The 23,603-nt window shown below is 37.1% G+C and overlaps 1 protein-coding gene across 1 annotated transcript in view; it reads right to left on the bottom strand.

Annotated features, from left to right (window-relative positions):
• Positions 1–6: 6 nt before the first annotated feature.
• LOC107676625 (transmembrane protein 132C) overlaps positions 7–23,603 on the bottom strand; it is a 32,348-nt gene continuing 8,751 nt past the window's right edge. The window contains exons 3-9 of the mRNA XM_016471216.1: positions 14,873–15,010; positions 10,057–10,246; positions 8,250–8,393; positions 4,921–5,126; positions 3,672–3,936; positions 3,363–3,554; positions 7–1,671 (exon numbers count right to left, since the gene is read on the bottom strand). Coding sequence (XP_016326702.1) covers positions 319–1,671; positions 3,363–3,554; positions 3,672–3,936; positions 4,921–5,126; positions 8,250–8,393; positions 10,057–10,246; positions 14,873–15,010 — 2,488 coding nt within the window. The 3' untranslated portion in view covers positions 7–318. The remainder of the gene's footprint in view (positions 1,672–3,362; positions 3,555–3,671; positions 3,937–4,920; positions 5,127–8,249; positions 8,394–10,056; positions 10,247–14,872; positions 15,011–23,603) is intronic.

Below are 23,603 nucleotides of genomic sequence, written 5' to 3' on the forward strand. Positions count from 1 at the left end.
GACTCTCCTTTTTATCATCATGATTAGTAATCAAGGCAGAATCAATCTTTCACAAAGTCTAGTCACAAAGAAAATGTCACACCTGTCACACCTTATGAAAGCAATGGAACTGTACTGATCATAATCCTGTGTAGAACAGACCAACAGTACGACTTTTCCAAAGAAAAAAGGCATTCAGGTGACCATAGGTTGGTGCTAAACTCTGCAGGACAGTGGACCAGAGTTGCCCAGCCCTGGTATAGAGATATACATTATGGGTGCATAAATTAGGCTGCATGTGAGCCAACAATCAAAGCTGTTGCAAAGACTCAGCAGCTGTCACCACACCACAGGTGTCATACAGCTGTCCTCCTTTCCCACCCAGTTAATTCCATGTCCATTCTCTTGTGGTAAAATTTTGGGAGGAGTTTGCCGATCCAAGGATGTGAAGGTGGTGAACTGGACCCTTTTCCTCTTACTAGTGGGTGAGTGTAGGGATTCACTTCGGACTGGTTTTGCTGTAGGGGAACCTACACACAAAACATTAGAGTCGTTTGATACAGAAGACACCTGGCAAGAGGTCCTTTGGGTGAGAGTACCACAAGGCTCTGTATTGGGTCCAATGTCGATCACAGATGTATTATGAGCATCCTGCTGTAACGGGCTTCCAGTGACGTTCATAACCAGCTCAGCATCTGTTCCCAGCCATATCCAATCATGCCGGTGACCAGTCTGCTCAGAAACTTGACCAGGCGTCTGCTTATGCCTAAATTTAACCAAGTATGATACACAATTTACCATAAATACTATGATAGCCAAGCAGAAGACTCCCAGTAATGCATACATCCCGATCTCCAGGTCTGTAAGTGGCCGGTTTGGTAATGGTCCCTCAATGTCATCATCGTCGTCTCCATAGTCATTTTTTGGCTTCTGATTGGGGATTTCCACTTGGGGAGGGTAGTTATTGTAGTTCACTAAGTTCCCAGAAGCTTTCCCAGTGCTCAACACTGAACCCTCAGGAACCTCATTGCTACTCCAGGAAATTCCTGTGCGACCATCGTTGCCAGCTTTTCCTGTACTAAAAAAATTGCCACTATTTAAAATATTCCCAGGTTTACTGACTCCATCCGAGGCATCGTTAGCCCGTCCCATTCCTAAATCATTTGCAATGCTGCCAACAGCTGAGTCTCGCGCTGTCGACTTGGCTGTGGTGGTGATCTTCAAGGCACTTTCCTCTCGCTCAGACTCTGAATTTCTGCTTGAAACCTGTTCTGGTTGCTGCAGTTTCTTTTCAGAGTCTGCCTCCTCTCCTTCATCACCACGCTTACTGCTGTTGTCTTTCCCAGTGACACCAGCAAGTAGTCCTGTGCTGTTTCCCGTGTCATTATTGTTGGTGCTGCTATTGTCAGGACGTTTGCCGTTTGTCTGGAACTTTACCGTTAAGCTCCCAGTGCCTACAGCTAAAGTGCTTTTGCGCTTGGATTTCTGACAGACCTCACAAATGGTCATCTCGGCTCTCACCAGTGTTCCTTGGCCTTCACCTTCTGCCACTATAGTCATAGGTGAGTCCTGCACAGAGATCACACCCTCATCCAGTGATGTCACAGCCAGACGATAGTGAGTAGGATCATAAATGTCCAGTGGGGTGAGGGAGCCATCGCTAAATTGCAGCCAGGAGCTCAACACTGCCTCCTGCAATAAGAATAAAATTGAATTTGGCCATGTTCTGTATTGTGTCTTGCACATGTAACATGTAGCAAGGACACTGTAAATGTTACTTTTTTTTAATAAATTTTTTTGCTATGGAACCAAAATTGGTATAGAGTGAACCATTCAATTGTTCTAAAATTTGGTACCAACTACAGACTGAAATGTTGGTATCGTGACAACACAAATATATATATATATGTTAGAGCTGTCAGACGATTAAAATTTTTGATGTAATTAATTACATGATGTATTGATGAATTTACCAAAATAACCGCAAATTACATTTGTGTGAAAATAACCCCAAAAGATTATTTAATGCTATTTTTGTGTTAAATCAGAAAGTATTAAGATATTACAAATAGTAGCTTTATTTATTTTATTTTATTCAACATACAGTTTATTACACATAAAGGTTTAGGCTACAATGGCCCAACATGAACTATGGAACATAAAAGAAGATAATTTGAGAAACATCTCAGTTTTTTTTTTTTCGTTTATGAAATGGAAGATATTGGTAACCAAAACAGCTTTGTTACCAACAGTCTTTAAAAGTATTTTTGTTTCACAAAAGAAAGTAAGTCATTCAGGTTTGAGTAGGCCTAAATGATGACATAATTACACATTTTTGGGTGAACTAACCCTAAAAAGTTTTTTTTAATTATTATTTTTTTAATGAAATAATACTCTAAATAAGAAACTAAATCTGCCAGCAGGTGGCGGTAAATTTCTTTATGAGTCATTCATTCGATTTGTTCGAACGGCTGATTCATTGAGAAATTCAGTAAACAGCTCATTTTATGAATGGGGCTTTGAATCACTGATTCACACGATTCATTCAAAACGCAGATTCATTCAGAAACTAAACACCGCTGTGTTGCTCGGAGATGCGCAACAATTCTGTTGTGGCTTTATAGATAATATTTTTGTTGGCAAAACTGAGCAAAAACAGACAATATTGTGTTTAAAATATAACACAATATTAACTTCTTATTTACTGAACTGTTGTATAAAATCACATTTGCACTCGTTATATTAGAGACAAAAACAGCACTCAGTGTGATACTGCTCTCGCTGCTCGTGTAATATCGCTTATCATGTGATATAAATATGAGACAAAAACTCATACAGGAGCATTTTTGCCCCAGTATCTTGATTTTTAGGGCATAACTGAATTTATGGAGTTGTTGCCCTGCATAATATTTGTAAACAGGCAACTGTATGAAATGTAAGATGAAGTACAGGTCTGGGGGCGGGGCCAGTGCGTTAACTGAGTTAAAATATTTTAATCTCAAAGCTTATTTGCATTTAAAGAGACATGCAAAAAACAGCTTGCTATAAACAGAGCTGTTTTTGACAGGGTAAAAAGGGTGTTGTTTTACACTACCATTGAGAAATTTTAACCAAAGTATGTTATAGACTTTCATTAAGACCCTAAAGAATCATATCAAACTGTGGAAAATGGGCATGGCTATTTAATGGCTAAATTAGCAATCCTTTTACTTCCAACCTGTTACCAATTCTTTAGGTTTAAAATGTAAATATACCAAATTTATCAGTTTAAATGTATTCAATATTTATTGTTTGAAAATTGTAAAATCAGACAAATCAGTGTTTTGGACATTAATAGGTGCCCCAAATTTTGGTTAGGATTAAAGTAAGTACTGTTAAATTACTTGTTTAGGATTGCTGAGCACTTCCTGTGTGGTTGCCGTGGCGCTGATGACTCGGTTACTTCCTGTACTGAGCTGCAGGCTGAGTGTGAGACCACTGACCAACTGCAGGCCCAATTCAGTGATGGTCACTCGATCATCCACAACCCTCACCGTCTTCTCTGCCAGGATGGAGTCTGACAATGGGGAAAGGACCTACACAAAGGGAGACACCTGGTTATTGAGGCCTGCATGAGATCAATACTGATTTAGGTGTGGCCTGGTCCATTACCCTTGTCGTATGTAAGCCAAACTCAACAGATTCAATTTTACCTTTATAGACGTGGTGCCCACATCTTGTCCTGACAGAATCCTGCCTGCCTGCAGACGGGCAATATTAGTGTCCTCCACCTTCAGGAAGTACCGCACCAGCCTGGTCACATCCACCTGCCAATCAGAGCCCAGGAAGAAGGCCTGTGGTTCCCGAGGGTCTGACTGCTCTGCCACAAAGTGTGTGAGGACTCGGACCAGAGCATGCTGGAACTGCAGCATACAACCCCGGCCCTTACGATCTTCCTCACTGCTCCAGCCTGGTTTGCTGTCAGGGACATACAGATGTTACTGACAACCCACTTATAGTCATGTAACTCCATCTGTCACCTTTTATGGTCTTCATAACAGCTTAGATAAGGCCTCATTTGGAAATGAACCCACATGCACAAATTTATAAAATTCAAATAATGTTCAAAATGCCTTCAGGCAAGTTCAAAACAGTCATGAGCACGCATGAGACACTGATTAGATCAAACTGAATTAATGAGGAGCTGTTTCTACTTCATGTAATCCATTATGCAATAGTATTTAAACTACTCATAACCTTACACAATCTTATTCACAATTTTTCCACAATTCATAATCTACTTGACCCTGTCTGAAAGTGGATTTAGAATTTAAAAGCATTTTCTGGCTATAATGTTCTAACTCTTACTATTGGATTGTGTTAGTGCTATTTTTTTCAGAGATCTTTACAATCAATGCAATAATTTTTATATTACATAATAATAAATAAAGTCTTGAACATTTCAGATTATTCCCTGTTATTGTAACCCATGTATATTATGGATAATGTGCGTAAAATAGGGAACTGGGATTCCAGAGTATTCAGAATGCTCTTAAAAAAAAAATTATTCAGGTGCTATATATATATATATATATATATATACACGTTTACATTTTGAGTTTTTTTTCCTTTGGCATTTTAATTAAGTTGAGTTTGTTTTCTTTCCCCTGTGGCCCTTTTGGAAGTTTAATGAGGCCCCCTGTTTGAGAATAACTGTTCTAAGCATTTCCACACAAAAAAAAAGTAAAAAGAAAGCAACAGTAAGTAAATAAAAAAGTGCAAAGAGATTTGCAAAAAAAAACAAAAACATTTTTCAGGCAGACAGGATACTTAAATGCATTGTAAGCTGATTACATTTATACAGAAATATTCCTTTATTTGTTATTCAGGACAAATACTAATCACAAATATAGGCGTTAACTAGAAATTGTGCATTTGAATGCGGTCATTGTGTGTTTGTACCTTTTGGTGGACATGATGGGGATCCTCCAGCTCTTGATTTGACTCAGCTCTGTATCAGACACCTCTATATCCAGCGGCAGACGAGGGAACCACACCTGCATCTCCAGCTGAGCACTCAGGTAACTGTAGGTAAAGTTCACCAGCATCCGCAGTCGCCCTTGGGTTTCTTTTCCATTCACATAGACAAAGTTGCATCTGTCGGACACCTGAGGGCATCCAAAAATGTTGTTTTATGTTATTTATAACTCTGAACAAACAGGCTGTTCACACTGTAGTTTTCATGTTCTGCTGGATTAGAACGGACTTGTGTAAGAGGATTTGTTGGTGCTTAGTCCCAGTAAAAACTTGACTTTTGAATCCAAGTATAATTTAGGTTCAGATCAGCATTTACAGTTTTTTCAACTGCTTGAGCTTGTTTTAGTTATTTCCTTTATTAATGAACTCAACTTGAGAGTTTAGAAATTTACAGCAAAATGAAGTAGTGGTTGATCCTTATGCTGCATTTTTAATGTAACCTTTAGACGTTTACTGTCACAGAGTCTCAAAATCACTTAACAGTTCAGCATGGGCTTACCAAATGCATGCCGCCACATGATTAAATCAATTGTATAATTTACGATGCAATTAAATTTGAACAAGATTGAGGATGGCACACAGGGGTGACTTTGACCAACATTGTGTGGAAAAGCAAGTTTGCGTAGCGTAAACAGGTTAGAGAATATGTACTGTATTTATAGGTTAATGTGTATATTGTATGTGTCGCTATGACTTGAGTTGATTGGCAGTTTTACACATGCACAGCTATAAACACAAGGACTATTTACATATACAGGGTTTAATGGATAGCAAATTACATGTTTATGGATGCATAAGATGTCAGAATCCATAATACAGTATTTATGGTTTTTATCCTATTAGTCGACAGACATGGATCTAATGCCGCAGATTTTCACAGAATATGACATTAACATTTCATAATGCATTGACAACACAAGCACCTCTGAGGGTCTATACGTACTATGTGTCCCAAAACGACAGCAGCAAGAACCAGTAGCAGGGAAAGGAAGTAGTTTGCAGAATGTCACATCTACCAAGGTAAAACATGTATTGTTTTGTCTGGTACAGTAGTTGCATAAGTTGCACAGAGGGATGAATAGATGCAAGGATGGCTAGATGGATTGACAGATTAGAAGAGAACTGGAAACTATTTTAATCAACCTTATGTATTACACCCCCTTCTGGATACTTGATTCTGATTGGTCAATTGTGGGCCTTTTGTTAAAAATGTCTTCTCTCGCGAAAGAGTGGAATTTTTCAAAAGTCCAAACTGTGGTGTTTTCTATCACATAATTGGTGCATTTCCCGAAAGCATAGTTAGCCAACTATGTCCGCAAGTTCCGTTGTTACCAACATAGTTCAATGATTCAGTGTTTCCCGAAAGCATAGTTCCAAAAAACATTCGCAAACAGCATCGCAAAGTTGTGTACTTGGAACTACATCTTTCAACTTGTAGAACAAGAAGCATAGTCTCTTGTTAGTATGACACGATTTAAATAGATCATGCTCTTGAGCACAATAAGAATCCCAGAGCAGATTTCTCTCACCAGTGAGGTAAAAACCTGGTGTGGATCTGGAGTGGAGTGATTATAAAACACTTTGATCGCTCAAAGTGTTTTATAATCACTCCACTCCAGATCCCTCTGCTCCACTTGTATAGGCTGTTCTAGACTGGCTTTTGGTCTTTGTGCTGCTTGGTAACATGCAGAGCTTTATGTTTCGCTTTTTCTGGAGCTATTTCGAATGGTGGATGATAAATATATTAACTAACCAGTATTGACATTAATTAAAGCAATACTAAATGTTGTTCCAAACCATATGCTGTTATTTACATGAAAACTCCCAAAAGCATAACTATGTACTAAAACACAACATTAAACAGTTTTTGAAGAATCTGCACACAGCTGTTGTCCATACAACAATGTATACTGTCAATGCTATATCAAGCTCCAAAAGGATAAAAAACACCACAAAAATGAAATGAAAACAGCCCATATACAATCTGTGTGACAAAGTCTTCTGAAGCAAAAATAACAGCACACTGGTTTGGAAAAACATGAGTATGAGTATATTATGGCAGAATTTTCATTTTTGGGGAAACTATTCCAAGCATGAGTCTCATCATGTTTCTTGCTCATGTATAATCTATTCATCTTAAATTTGCATTATTTTTTTTACTGAGAACATCAAAGTAAATGCATTTCTGTGTAATTCTAAGAAATGAGGCCAGAAAGCGATGTTGTCCTTGAATGAGACAGGACTGAAGTTCTTTTAAGTCTCTGATCTTGGCTGCAGTCACAGTGTGGTGCTGAGCTGTCCATTCAGATTACCTCCTCAACAAAGAGGATACAGGCCTCCTGAGTGAGGTCACAACGTGGCTTAATGACTTTCAGAGGACTGTCCCAAGAACACAGGCTCTCAGAGTTACAGAGGTTGCATACACAAGAAAAGACTCTGAGATGTTCTTCTGAGACCTTTTGCCTCTGTCTGACAATGACATGCATTCACAGACACTCCATCTTTCATCTTCGAGTTTATGACAAATATGAAAAACAAATGTGGCAATTTCTTAGAAAAGTAATCTGTTTTATTTCATGTGGTTTTGAAAAAAAACTCTAAAAATGTCATGTGATGTGTACAGATTGTAGTAATTACTTTTAAAACATTTTTAAAATATACTTTTCAAGGTAAAACCTTTTTGTTGTAAATATCATGAATTATTAAATCATAAACATCATGTTTTTACTGAGTCACACAACATGATCTAAACTAATCTTTTCATAAAAAGTCAATTTTTTTTATATTTTAAGGTACTTTCTGACCTTGACACATCGTCATTAAGGTTTGTACAAAAGATTTCTTAAATATTTATTAACAGTGAAGAAATTTAGTTAAAATTATTTATGAATCTATAAAATAATAATAAAATGTATGCAAACTTTTCAATAATGTTTTCTTTTCAATATTTATTTTAATAAGGCTTTTTCTTTCTTCCTTGTGATATCAGAATGTATCATTTTTGACTTAATGCCCTTAAAAGAAATTAAAAACATGCTCATTACAGGAGAGGTGCATTCAAGTCATTGTATGAATTGGATTTTTAATGTCTTTTTGAATTAATTAACAGATATGGACAGAAAATTATCACGTTATTGACCCATTTTTGTCTCACACGTGCACAGAGAATGAGAGTTTGCTATTAGCTTGATATGACTTTGCAGCTGCTGTATCCATGCTGAGATACAAGAGTAAAAACAGTATAATGACTGTACCTTAAGAACATCTTCATCTGTGGAGCTGCAGTCAGCAAATTCAGAGACATCTGTTACAGAACCATCCTGTTCCACAGCAATGGTTCGTACTCCCACCGTAACCCTCTTACCAGTCAGCACGGCAGTGTTCAACAGCTCTGTGTCCTTCACAGGGGACAGGGATCAAAGTTAAATTTTGGATCTTAATACTGAGCTAAGCTTAAACTTTAGCACTCCTATGAATGGAGGTCAGAGATTTGACATGTTATGATAACACTATGCAATCTAGTGATGAAGTTAATGTCCTAATATCAGTGCACTTTTAACACCATTTCACAGGTAAAAAAAATAGTATGTTCAGGGACACAAAGCGGACTTTAGGTTGGAATGGAGTGTGTCAATCTATTTAGATAATCTGGGCCAGAGATGCACTATTTGGACTGATACAACTTTATGTAATCAAAGTCATTTTAATGAGAACAATTGAAAAGCAAAAACGGATTATTTTACGTGACAAAACCCCATTTCCCAATATTGTCTCCAGTGAATGGGAAGCACCAGCTTAGTGGGATAAACCTCTGAACTTTAAAGATCCTGACAGATGCAAAATGCCAGCTCACATAAATTAAACAGGTTTTAAGGAAACAAAGGTCACTTAATTTAACTTTATGTAATGCATTAAAAATAAGCCTAAGCTATATCAATATTGTTTTGCTTAAAATGGAGAAAGGAATTTGCCATTACCATTAGGCTGATCAAACAGCACTATTTTGTTCATGAATAAAAATAGTTAGATTAATTTCTTATCCAATATAATGCTCTCCGAAATGAAAAAATCCCTTGCCCTGTAAAACCGACCTAAAAGCAACCAGCAAGCTGCAAATCATGCATTTCTCACACCCTTGGCTGTCACTGGGGCACTGGTAACACTTTAGTTTAGGGACCAATTCTCACTATTACCTAGTTGCTTATTAGCATGCATATTACTAGCATATTGGCTGTTTATCAGGGTTGCCAGGTTTTCACAACAAAACCCACCCAATTGCTACTCAAAACTAGCCCAATGGCATTTCGACGGGGATCCCCCGGTAAAAATAGTGTTCTGGGGGGGTAAAATACCTGTTTTTTTGACGGGGTTCCCCTGGTAAAATTCGCATTCCAGTGGGTAAATATCACATTAATGGGGAAGCATCAACCCGCGTACATGAAAAACAACCCAGTGTTGAAGTGTTGTTTAACAGTGTTAAAGTAGCCCAATTCCACGGGAAAACTATGGACTTGGCAACACTGTTGTTTATTAGTATTTAAAAAGCAGCAGATTAGGGGTTTACTGAAGAAAAGGTCGTAGTTAATAGTTAGTAAATAGTGAGAATTGGTCCCCAAACTAAAGTGTGACCAACATTTCTTATACTTAAGTTACATTTTTTGTATATCTCTTATAAGTATTAAAAGTAGATAGAACGTATACTCTCCTAAAGAAGTACTGGCAAACATTTTCTGTCCTGAGCTGCTTTCAGATTTCTGGGACAGTGTCCAGCTGTATATTAAGAGCTGCTACAGAAAATCTGATTGATTATGCCTAAATCTGCTCATGTTTGGACACAATCCAAAGGTCAACATGATCGGTCTTGCAGATGAAGCTTATCGCATTTACAAGTTGTGTGTCAGTGTCGAGCCCTTGGTACCCTGCTGGATCAATTCTGTCTTTCAAAATGCCAGTGAATAAGTAATGAAGATGTTTTACAGTCTCAGATAGAAACTTCAGACAGAGACGTTTTATTTATTCATATATTTTTGTTACTATCTTTAATGAATAACCTTAACCTACCACAACTAGAGGAGCCAGGCCTACAAAGTCTCTCTGAGTGGTGTAGATCCTCATGGTGCCTTCAGACGCCCCTATCATTTTGACTTCATCAGGAAGCGTCAACTCCCACTTAATCACCTGAATCTCTGATTGATTGCTGACATCCTCCACTTCAAAATCCATCTGAATAACTGCTTGGAGTTTACTTAATCTGAAACAGAATGTGCCATTAAACACTTCAAGCTATATACTGTAAACCCTTCTGTGATCAAACTGTCAAACTGCTGCATTTGCAAGTTGCTCTGTTTGATTCTACATAACAATTGTACATTGATCATATACCGTTGTTGCCATTCACACAATTTTACTTGCATAATGTGACATATTTCCTAGGGAAAATAAGTAGGGCAGAATGTGGTTTTGGTCATCGGGAACTGATTATATGGTAAAAATTAAATGGGGTCAATTTTGATTTCATGTTGACTTTAAAAGATACATAGCTTTTGGTATCAACCTTTCAGCAATCAGCAAAGCATATCATTTTAACCTCTTGGTAGTGCAATCCTGTCAATGTGCAGCATAATGCTTTCGATAGAACATGGGATCACCCATAATCTGATGCATCTGTCTCAAATTTTAGCTTTAAAATGCACAGCTTTCAAGCTCTGGGGATGAACCAAAGAGTTCAGATGGCTATTTTGTGTCGAAGGCATACTTGTATATAAATGCGTGCATGGATATGTTTGTACAGCCAAAAAGACAATTATTTAAAAAAAACTGGGATTGACATAGAAATGACTTTTGAAAAAGTCCTTGATAAAATAAGCTAGTGATCCTGTGTTCCATAGGAGGACCATGATTTATCACATATGAAACAAAAATAAAAACATGGAACGGGTACACTGAGCATCAATTAATGAATGACACCCAACATTACTCCACAAACTATTGTAAAAATGTCTTAAAGGGTTAGTTCACCCAAAAATGAAAATGAGCTCATAAATTACTCACCCTCAAGTCATCCTAGGTGTATATGACTTTCTTCTTTTGGACGAATCCAGTCGGAGTTATATTAAAAATTGTCTTTGATCTTTCAAGCTGTTTAATGCCACTCAGCGTGTGTTGCATGCATCAGTCCAAAAGAAGTTAAATAAAAAGTGCCCATCCATTAAAAAGTGAATCACACGGCTCCGGGGGTGAACAAAGGCCTCCTATAGCGAATTGATGCGTTTTTGTAAGAAAAATATTCATATTCAAAATGTAATTGTGACGAGTGGGGGCGGGGCCGAGAGCCATGGGAACAGAGCGAGGCCGGTGGAGTAATTGATAATGTAACAACGTTTGTAGTCACGGGAAGAAGGAGGCGGGAACCGGCGAACATTTAAAGAAAACTTTAATAAAATAAACAAACACAAAATGAAATTAAAGCGGCAGCCCCTCGCAGACGACTGCCGCACACAAAACACAAAATAAAATCCAGGCCTGGTCCTCTCTCGTCCAACACTGTCGTCACTCCTCCTTTTATCCTTCCGGAGCTCCTCCGTGGGACTCGAGACCGGTGGGTGGCGCAGGCATTAGCATTTACTCCACCAGCCTCGCTCCGTTCCCACGGCTCTCGGCCCCGCCCCTGTCGTCACAGTAATATTCACTTTAATTTGCAGATCCTGAGCACCAATAACAAACATCTAATCTTTCTAAGTCAAATGTGTGGTAAGCACTGCCGCTCCATAGTATAGAATCCTTGTGATCACGAATCTCAAAAGTGAAAGTGAAAGTAAAATGAGAGCGCGCAATCGAAAGCGGTTTCAATAGCGGCTCCCTGATGCCCGCAATTTATATACAGTCGCCTATACTTACCCAATGATATAATTGCGAGAAAAAGTATTGAAATATTTTTTTTATCCTCCCATCTCGTAGGCTATTTATTCCCTTTAGGGTTTCTGTAGTACACATAATTTCCTTTCCGAACACTGAACTGGGATGCGGCGGATTGCGGGAGAGGGGGGGGTGAAGGAATCACGATGTCAGCTTAACATCGTGATGGCTGTCAGCCATCGGCGTTGGACAATAGCATCGTCTATCGGCCCAACCCTACTTGAGGGTGAGTAATTTATGGGCTAATTTTCATTTTTGGGTGAACTAACCCTTTAATGTAATACAAACAGAATGATCCATTACTATTCTTATGACTGATTAAATATGAAATGTTTAAATCACAGGATATTGTAATATATATCCTACATTACTGCTTGAATATGGATGTCTACCATAGGGTGTTTTTGTTACGCATCAAGTACTTATCAAAAATAAAAAAGATTACTGACGGATACACCTCTTTGCCTCAGCAGCTATATTTGAGAATGATTTAGGTTATTCTTTATTCAGAAATCAATTTCACCTCTGTTAAACTCTTAAAGTGCTAATTGAGAGGGAAAAAATCACAGATATTGTGTTAACATTTGGTGACTGCTGCAGGGGGCTTGAGCATGTTATGGATTAGTTCTAAGTGATGATTTGTTTTAAGATGTGAATTAGACACCACAAATTTCATTTCTAAAATATTTAGTTCAACAAACAATCCTAATCCTTGTCACTGAGGGAGGAAAATCCAAAATGAGAACAATGCGACATTCTCTCAAAAAGACGTAGATACGTAATACTGACCGAGATCAATAACACTCCACTTACTTAGAAAAAATTCTCTAAACCTTCTTAAAACAAGTTAAAGTTATTTAAGAAGCAATTGTAAAGAACATTTTTAGTTTTATGCCTAAAACAAGAAATAATTGCCAAGCTTGATACCAGCTGGTTAAATGTTATTGCAAATATAGCATAGAAAAATTTTGTTAATAGAGGGTATGCACGTGACGTCACCGTCGGCCGGAGTGACTGCAGTTCCACCCACTGAGTGGCAAAAAGACTGAGTGGAAGCATTGGTTTTCAGCATGAATGCTGTGAAAAAAACACACAAAACACATCTAAAACAGGAAATAGCTTTACGATTGACTGTACAAATAGATTTAACAAGAAATCTGAAGTATATTTTTACAGACTGCCGAAAGCTACAGAAGAGAGAAGCAAATGAATCGCTGCAATTCACAGAAACAAATGGACTCCAGGCACAGAAACACGGATGTGCAGTTATCATTTTATGTCAATATGTTGAATTTTGCTGTAAAATCATACCCTATATATTGTATTGTTATATATTGTATTGACAACTCATCAATTAAATATTTACCATCTTATATTCTGCATAACTGGATGTTTTTAAACAAACACTGACAAAAACGATATAAGTTTTTGGGCTGGACGATATGACGATATATATATATATATATATATATATATAACATTGATATAAGTGATCACCCGCATTTAGACCAACCAATTTTGTATTAAATAAAGCGTTCACAGGCAAATTTGCTTTATGCATTTCCCCGGTGTCGCAATCAGCCACATATAAATGTCAGGAAACACAATTCCTGGCTTCATGTCAATATCCATGGACCACTGGATATTTGGTAAGTTGTAAGGAACACTATATAGAGTCCAACGACCTTTAGTTTAAACTGATAAGTGTTTGTTTTACTCGCGTTTGCGCAGTTTCCCCTATTAAATCAATTCATGCAGCAGGCTCTTTTGCCACTCAGTCCGGCTGAGGGGGCGTGTTCCAGCAGGAAAGTGACGTCAATGCATACCCCCTATTCTGAGAAAAGGTAGTTTCTTACCTTAAAAGGACAGTTCACCCAAACATGAAAATTACATCATTTTCTCACCCTAAAATTTTTCCAAACGTGCATGACTTTCTTTCTTCTGCAGAACATAAAAGAAGATATTTTGAGAAACATTTCAGTGTTTGTTTGTTTTTTTGTCAATACAGTGGACGACTGTTTAGTAACCAACATTCTTTAAAATATCTTCTTTTATGTTCTGCAAAAGAAAACCATACAGGTTTGACATGAGGGTGAGAAAAATGTTTTTAGCGGAACTATCCCTTTAACAGTTGTGTAGTAGCACCCGTACTGAGCTGTTTGAGGACACTTTGAATCCTTTACTTACCAGTTGTTAAAAAACTGTAAAGTTAAATTAAATTAACCTTCCTTCTAGTCCATAACGGACCCTTTCATAGGTGACATAGAGAGTTGATTCAGCTCTTAGATGCATGTTTCTTATTTTTAATTTCCAGTGAAATCAAAAAATGAAATGCAACCAAATACATGACAAACATATGCCATTTAAATTTCAGTCAAACAAGATTTTTACTCATGATTTAGTGACTTTGCTCTCAAGGCAAGAAATGCCACATCATCTCATGTTCAAATCAAAGGCTGAAATTCTAGAATTGTTTCTGATCACAACCATAAATAGTGAGGAGAATTCAGGTTAGGCTTTCACTAATAGGATTCTCACACACACACACACACTGCTGTACAACCCTGACCTTTGTGCTCCCATCTAATGCATGCATAGTAAATCATGCACATATACAGTATGCAGTGCTCAATGGCAAACATATATTTGCAGTTGTGCACATATGTAGTGAGGTCAGTTAGCCAATCTATAGTGGTTTTGTGGATAATTCACTTTAAAGTGAAAGAATTAATCCAAAGAAATCGCTTTTATTAAACAGATAAGGACTAATCAACAAATTACTGGAATAATTACAGGAATACACTTTGACCAATCTGCTTTAGAATGTAAAATCACTGTTTCCATGGATAATATTTCCTGCCTGGCAATGTTTAATCAGAGTCGCCAATGAGAGTTGGTTAATCACTACCTAATCATCTGATTAAAAGTAATTAATAAAATTTTCCTTAACAGACACACTCACCTTTTCACATTTGTAGTTGACTTTCTCTGACAGATTACTCCAACACTCCCGTCTGGGCCTGTGTCTAGGGTGATGTCCCATAGTAGTGTGTTGCTAGGTGTGGCTGTACGGAAGCACACACCCTTTTTTACCATGGCTCTATTAAGAGTAAAAAATTAAAATGGAAGGAATATCTTGATTAGATTTGGCCTAGTATCACTTTTAACAAATCTGTGAATTATGAATAGATTTCAGAGTGTTTAATAGTAAAACAAACAAGTTTGTTACTGGTTAAACTAATAACACAACATGTTTCACACTCTATCATATACAGTATTGTTATGACAAAGAATTTGAGTTGGAAAATCCAAATAATATACTGGGTATACTGTGATAATGTGGTGTACCCCAAGGCTTGATTCTGGGCCCTTTGTTATTTAACCTTTATAGGTTTAAACTGGTGTAATTAATCAGTGTAACATACTTTTATTAGTTCTTGCATTTTCTGGAAATCAAATCCTTGTCTTGGCATAGCTAGCAACATGCTCTGCTGTTTGAGCTACAGGGACACCTGTCAGAAAGTTTGTATTGTAAAATCATCTCAGAAAAGGTGGGTCTTTACATTTATCCCCTTTAAAGCACCACAGAAACAGGTAATATCTTACACATTTAGATGGATGCCATATTGTTATTTTGAAACTGTAATTGTGCACATTCCTAGTATTTTTTTTTATTGTGTTTCATTTATTACTGGTTCCATCCTCATTGGAGAGCAATGCTTGTGTTTCTATACATAGCAGATTTGCATGTGTGGGTGGATGTGTATGGCAGGGGGAGATGAGGCCAAAGGTGGTCTGTTCAAGGAGTGTAAAGCTGAGGCTGACAGTGTGGTTTCCAATACAGGGGCAAAGAAAAGGATGTTTGTCTCTGTTCCCTTACAGAGGACAGGAAATCAATGACATCTACATCAGGCCCAGTTAGCCAAGCCTGGACGGTCATGACAACCCCCCCCCCCTTGGCCATATATTGTACAATCCGAATGTTCGTCTGTTCAACATCAGCAGCTCTTAGAAGTTCATTTAAGGCCTTCTGTCTATAAAGTTCCTGCTCCTCCCAAACCTTTACAAACTGTCACACTGACCCCATATCACACTATAATCAGAATAATGTATCAATATAATTGATCATACAACTGCAACATTATGTACCCACGGGGAAAAGGAAATTTGTTAGCTCAATAGTGTCAAAATCCTGTTTAGCTCAAGGGACTATTAGAGCTCTGGGAACAGAATCTAAAAGCTTCCCGAGAACAAATACAGCCACACAGAGTGGCATAAAGGATATCAATATAAGCATAATGATAAAAGATTGTTAAAAAATATCACTGGTGCAAAATGCACCTTCCAGATTTCAGCACCCGCTAAATCTTTTGTAATGTCAGAGCCATATTTGTGTTTTCATCTGTTCCTGAAGGGTCTGTTTTTCTCCATGAGTGTCTGTCATAAATATTGGGGTTATAAAACTTCATAGGCAAGATATTAGTCTCACAGGGGCTGTATTGTAAGACCCTAGCTGCCTGCTTGCTTGACTGCTTGGTAATCTGGTCAGATTTGTTTAAGGGCATTTGAACACACACATAATCATGTTTGCAAACATATAAGCACAGGGAAGAAATTTATTATGTTGATTTTATTAATGAAAACAGTAAGATTTGTGTATTTTTTGCATGTAATACAGGGTTATTGTTATGTTGGGGTTGTTTAAAAAATGTGATCTTTGTGTTCAAGACTGTGTGTGTGTGTGTGTGTGTGTGTGTGTGTGTGTGTGTGTGTGTGTGTGTGTGTGTGTTTTGTGTAAGACCATCTGTACTCTGTTCTTGTAAGATGTAATCACTGTCTCGAGAGAAGGGCTCATGGGAGCACTAATCTTGGCATTGATAGAGAAGATTCTGGGACTATTCAGATGTAAGACCAGATTTGACCCTCCCTTTCTTGAACGAAAATTTGTAATCTCTCACAGTATCTCTTTTTCTTTTGTCATCTTTTCTTTGCAAGTTTCTGACTGTGCATTTTCACTCCTAGTACCAGATGCATCAAGTGAAGTAAGAAGGTTTCAAATGCAACATATTTCATAATGTTTTAATACTATAACTTTTGATTAGAATCATGTCATTATAAACTAACATCTAATTCCTATTTTGAAACACTACATGCTTGCATTATATTTTTGTGCTTGTGCAATAAAATATCTGTGGAAACAGTAAAGTGACAGTAAAGACAATTATAATGTTAAAAAAATATATATTTCAAATAAATGCTGTTCTTGTGAACTTTCTGTTCATCAGAGAATTCTGTAAAATTTTTAACATTGATAATAAGAACTATTATTAATAATAATGTTTATAATGCAGTAAATCAGCATATTAGAATGATTTCTGAAGGATCATGTGACCCTGAAGACTGGTAATGGTAATGGCTGCAGTTGCCATTATAGGATTACATTACATTTTGAAATATTCATAGAAAACAGTTATTTTAAATTGTAATAATATTTCACAATATTTCTATTTTTAATTTATTTTTAAACAAATAAATGCAGCCTCTGTGAGCGGCTACAACTGTTGCCCCTAAAAAATGTATGCAAGATGCCCCTTCACAATATGTTAAGTCCACACTTATCCCTCTCTGACAATCCCCGGAAATATATTTTCAAGACCGACATTTAACACACCAAACCAAATCAATCCATTTGACCTATGGAGACCAAACATCTTGTGAAACATCCATCCCAAATCATCTTCTGTCACTGTTGAGAACCTCACAGTTTTTTAGTAGAGGGTTTATCAGAGCAAGCTCGACATCTGCTATCACGAGTCCATTTGCGAGTCCTTTTTCAATTATCCATTAAACATCCCTGACATTTCACATAATGAATGTAGGCTTTGAAATGTCATGCACATACTCAAACACGTACAGAAAATGTCAGAGAACCATACTGAGAATATTAAATGACCAAGTAATGGAGAAAACACACAGATCCAGAATTAACACTCACCAAGTGCCAAATGTAAGGAACAATGGGATAAACAAAATGCCATTGGCTTATTCTGAGGAAATGCCATTTGTTTTCCATTTATATTTGCATTTCTGAGAAAATGCAAAATAATCTGTTAAACTATTTTATTCTTACCTGTCCCCCCAGTGAAAATAATGGTTTGATCTTTCTGGCATCATATTTGAGTGGAAATTATATGATCTGGCAACATACTCAAAGTGGGAATGATAGTTTGAATCAAAGATTCAAAATGTCAATTAAGAAAAGATCAGGGCCTGTATGTATAAAACTTCTCAGAAATGCTTTTAAGAATAGTCTTAAGCTTTGACTTAAGTGTCAAAAAGTTCTTAGTAAAAAGTAGGACTTGTCTAAGAGTAGGAGACTTGTATAAAGAAGCTAAAAGCAACTTTCAGTAAAGTCTAAGACTGATTTTTAAGTGTTGACTGAGGTGACACTTAAGTGTTGTGAACTAAGGACTACAATGATGTCAACCCAAAATGGCCCAAAAAATAGTGAGCCTGCTCATGTGAAGTCACAGCAGCACAACACCAATCATTTAATGTAACTATAATAACAATTATTTAATTAAGACACTTAAATATTTTAATATTTTAATGTATTTTTAAAAAATTATTTGAATTGTGCAAAATTATCAAAAATTATTACTGATGCTTTGAAATTGTTTTCTATTGGTATGTCTCCTCGTTTACAGTTGGAGCAATGATGTGAACATGAGTTCCATCAATGGCTCCAACAACTCCAAGAAAGCCCACAATCCTCATAAAAGTGGCTTGTTTTTACAGCATGGTTTAGCCGTCAGTTGGAAAGTCAATGAACTGCCTTATAGTAGTGGCCAAAAGTGATGTCTGGCCTAGGAAATTTGACATCTTTACCCTTAATTTAAAAAAAATGTTAAAGGTTTTGTAAGCATATTGCATAGTTCCTTAGAGTCAATTGATTTATTTGTGATAATAATGCAATGAAACATGCCAAATTGTGTGGTCATAATCTTTGGCCATGGCAGAAATCATGAACACATGCAAAAACAAGAGGACCAACCAAAATAGTAATTAATATCAATGTTGCCAATTTAGTAATTTTGTCACTAGATTTAGCGAATTCCTCACCCTTTTTGAGACTTTTTTCAAAAGTCTAGCAACAAATCAATTTCTTGGACAAACCTTATCTACATTCCAAAACTCTCCCACTGATCTATATTTATATTTATATAGATGAGTGAACGCGCCATTATGACGTAATCTAGCAACATTTAGCGACTGTTTTAGCTACTTTCATTTGAAAGCAGTTGGCAACAGTGGTCAGTGTTTTTTCCCTCGTATTTTGATGGCTTAAGTGAAATGTGGGGTCATAAAAAAAGTCACCAGTGCATGCATATTTCCAATTTTCCAGCCAAAAAATGTAATTACTACTTTCATTTCTGCAGTTAGAGCATTGATTTGTAGAGTGGAAGAAGCTATTAAATGTCTTACTTGGTCAGTTACAAAAAGAATTGACTATCTTGACGAAGTTTGTATCGTTTTATCAACGTCATATCATCATGTAACTCTAATACATAATTTCTTCATTGGATAGTGTTTCTCCTCCTCTTTGCTGCCATCTTGTTACTCCTAACTAGGTTAGGATACCTCTCCAGCTCTCTTAAATAATTTAGCTGAGACCTACTCTTAACACTTAGGAACCTTTATGAATCACTATTATTCTTAAGTCTAGGAATCAGAGTAAAATTACGCCATTCTTAGAATTTTGACACACTTAAGACTAAAATTTTACTCTGAGCGGCTTTATACATACGGCCACAAGTTTCATGACTGTAAAAAATATTTATGCCTGGAAATTTTTCTTAAATTATCATGCACATGGTCCGAAGTTGTCAGTTCCCAGGGATCCACGTTTGATACTTTTTGATTCAACCCGATTCTTTTTTGTGTGTGTGTGTGTGTGTGTGTGTGTGTGTGTGTGTGTGTGTGTTTTCTTTTAACAAACCCTTCCTGAATACTCCAAAAGCCTTACCATATCATTTCAAGTCAGAAGAGAAACCCAAATGAGACATTTCTAATTATTCTCACAGCATTTGAATTATGAAAAGACTAGTCTAAATTATGAAAATTCACTCATTTAATCAAAACAATCACTGAGCAGCAGTTTATCTTTCCTGCCTCACAACCTCCTAATTTATGACCAGCTGCAATGCAACTGTGACACGTGTCACTTCCTGCATGATAAAATATGAGCATGACTACAGATGAAATTTATCATGGTGATTCCTATTGGGCCTCCTGACAGATTTATATGTGACGAAATTCAGATGTGAAGGAGTAGCTATTTTTCACAAGGCTTGATTGGGTGAAGCGTTCACAATGATTGATTCCTGTGTGATTTAGAAACCAAAATATGGAGCTGAGAAGGCCAGCTACTGATTTCAGTAACAGTAATAAATTGATGGCTGTACGCATCACTTTACACACCAATTACTTACTAATCTAATATAAGCATGTCCTTGTGAAGAAGTACACTTTAGTTTAGTCCTTATTACGGAAATAATATACTTTAAAATAATATGTGTATTATGTGTATGTATGTGTATATGTATGTATGTGTATAATAATATTCAGTGTGTTTTCACACTAAAAAAATGACACAATTGCATGTTAAGTCCAATTACATCAAAATTTATTATAGTTCAAATTGATATAAAATGCAATTAAGTTAAACTTTAGAGTGCTATTTTGACCCACTTGTGTAGGACTTAACAGCAACTTTATATGTAATTTCATAATTTACTTAACTTCTATTGTAGAAATATGGTTAAATTGTACTGCCTAATATACTGACAAGCATTTATGGAAAACTAAAATACACTTTAATGTCATTTCTATTGAAAACACATTATCACAGCATGATATATCAAACCTCACCAAAACTCACATCTGTTAATATGTCAATGCTTCAAGGGCAAATTTGGTAATAGTGCCAGTTAATGAAAAGTATCTACTGACCATCTGGAGCCGTTTTCAAAGCTGATTAATAGATAACATGCAGAAATGTAATCATGTTTGTGTGCATTTTAAATGTTTTGGGATTACAGAAAAAATACAGAAGAGAAGAGAAGAGAAGAGAAGAGAAGAGAAGAGAAGAGAAGAGAAGAGAAGAGAAGAGAAGAGAAGGCAAGAGAAGAGAAGAGAAGAGAAGAGAAGAGAAGAGAAGAGAAGAGAAGAGAAGAGAAGAGAAGAGAAGAGAAGAGAAGAGAAGAGAAGAGAAGAGAAGAGAAGAGAAGAGAAGAGAAGAGAAGAGAAGAGAAGAGAAGAGAAGGCACGTCTCGTGGGACACTTGTCCTCAGTGGGTTTGCAGTGACTGATGTGAGCTGTATAGAGGAGAGCTGGCCGTGGACAGACTGAGATTTAAGGTGACAGTGATTAAGTGGCAAGAGCAACAGGCCTTGAAGAAAAAGAGAGATGGTACATCAGCAAAAAAAGGCTCAAACACACTCATCCAGGAGTAGATGAAGAAATGTGCTTCAGAGAGGACTGAACTTCACCAGGGTAGCCAGATACAACAGAGATGGATGTTAAGAATGAAGGGGATTAGGGGAAGGAGTAGGCAAGGACAACACAATAATAACAGACACAACCTGACATGTGGATATAAAATGGTCCACACTACAAAAGTGCACATGTATGATCATAAATCACAAGTACAGCAGCTTTACAAGTAGACCATAGCTTTAGAAAAACACAATTCTGAAAGTCTACAACTGGCATCTTAAATCTCCTCAGTCTTCTTAACCTTCTTAATTTAATTTTCTGAGATTTTCCACATTTCTCAGTGCTGAAGTCCACTGCATCACAAACTCTTACACATCTCAAATGTAATTCTTTAAAGAGAAGGAGTTGATGTTTAGCCATTAATGAGTGACAATCATTTTACTGTTCAATGATGAACACATTTTTGAATTTCTGAATTAAAATGAAAACTTTAAAATAGGGACATAAAGTCAGAATATCATGATGTTACAATCCTGCTTAGATAATAATAAAGCACATTTTTTTAAAAAGGCTAAAAGTCTTACAAATTTCCTAATACTTGAAACACAAAACTTAAGTCAGGGTAATCAGATCAACAAGTTTCAGTTTCAACAAAATACCAGATAATTTTACTAGATGGCAAGGTTAGTTCAGGTTGTGAAAATGAGCAACCTCACTTACATTCTGTCGTTCATGGTGACAGAAGCACGTTAATAGTACAACATCAACCACCTTAATCTAATTAATTTTACTTCCACACCCAAAGAACATTAAAAAAATGAGACACAAACTTCAGTTCTACAAAGGTAGACTTAATTACACATACTGTCCTAAACCCGTTTTGCACACTTTTACAGATTAGCCAAGTTATAACCCAGCTGCAAAGCATAATGGGTAATGGGTGGCAATACTTTTTTATTTGATGCTTATACCACTTCAAATTTCAGTGTTTATTTATCTTTAATGTACTTAAATATTTTCTTGAAAATAGTATAAGAATACTATAAACATAGGTTGTGGTTAAACCCATTTCTGGCTCCTAAATGATGCTCACCTTCTCTAACTGAGCAGAGGCTCTCTATTTAGACAAGCTTTTTAAAGCACAGCATGACAATGAATGTGCAGCCAAAGCATTCAGAAAGCGAGAGAAGCAAAGAAAATGTGTTTGTGGCACAGCAAGGCTTTTGCATATAATCTGAGGGAATAAACGTGCATGTCTTTTTCAGTCATATAGCTAGATGCTCAAATCTGCACAATGAGCTTTACAGACTATGTTCCCAGACTTGATGACCCCAGAGTTCTGCAGTCAGAATAACAGCTCAGAATATCATTGAATGTTATTATCATGACATGTATTTCTCCACTCCACACTGATAATCTGCACTGCTTCCAGAAAGGATGATAACATTGCTGGTATTTTCAGGAAAAATGCATAATCCATTAAAAATCTTGTTTCCAGTTCATTGGTATGTTTCTCATAAAGCATTAAAGCACTGGTGATGCATTCCCAAGTTCCTAACAGTAGAGCACAGCGCCAGCAACAGCAAGGTTGTGGGTTTGATTCCCAGGAAATGCATGAACTGCTACAATGTAAACCTTAAAATATAAGTTGCTTTGCCCATGCATACATGTGTTTTTTTTCTGTTTACCATTAAAATACTGAGAAGAAGTGAACTAATAGGGGGGAAACTTTCTGAGAAAAATCTCTGCTTGAGACTTACCTGAGGGAGAAAGTATCCAGGTTGGCTGAGCTCCTCACATACACATAAAAAGAGGCAATATCAGTCTTCTTAAGTGGTTTTGAGGAGGTCTGGATGACCACAGCCTCTCTCAGTCTGAGCACAGACACCGGCATGGCCCCCTGTTTGACCTGCAGGAGCCGAACACTCCCGATCCTCTGTATGGGGGTCACAGGTATGTACTCAGCTTGAGGCTGGCCAGCATTTTCATCACCCATATCCCACCTCTTGCCCTCCTCCCCACTGGCTGTGCATGGGCCGTAGGCGCTGGGTCGGGCCTGATAATACAGCTCCACAGGATTCCCCTGCGTTGGCCCTTGTCTTTCCCGACTGGAACTGCCTTCAACTGGGCTGAACCAACCTTCAGGAGGATCAACCTCTGCCATGCAGGTCCCATTCTCATTTCCAATGACACAG

The sequence above is a fragment of the Sinocyclocheilus anshuiensis genome, unplaced genomic scaffold (genome assembly GCF_001515605.1).
Source record: "Sinocyclocheilus anshuiensis isolate Anshui unplaced genomic scaffold, SAMN03320099.WGS_v1.1 scaffold296, whole genome shotgun sequence".
NCBI lineage: Eukaryota > Metazoa > Chordata > Actinopteri > Cypriniformes > Cyprinidae > Sinocyclocheilus > Sinocyclocheilus anshuiensis.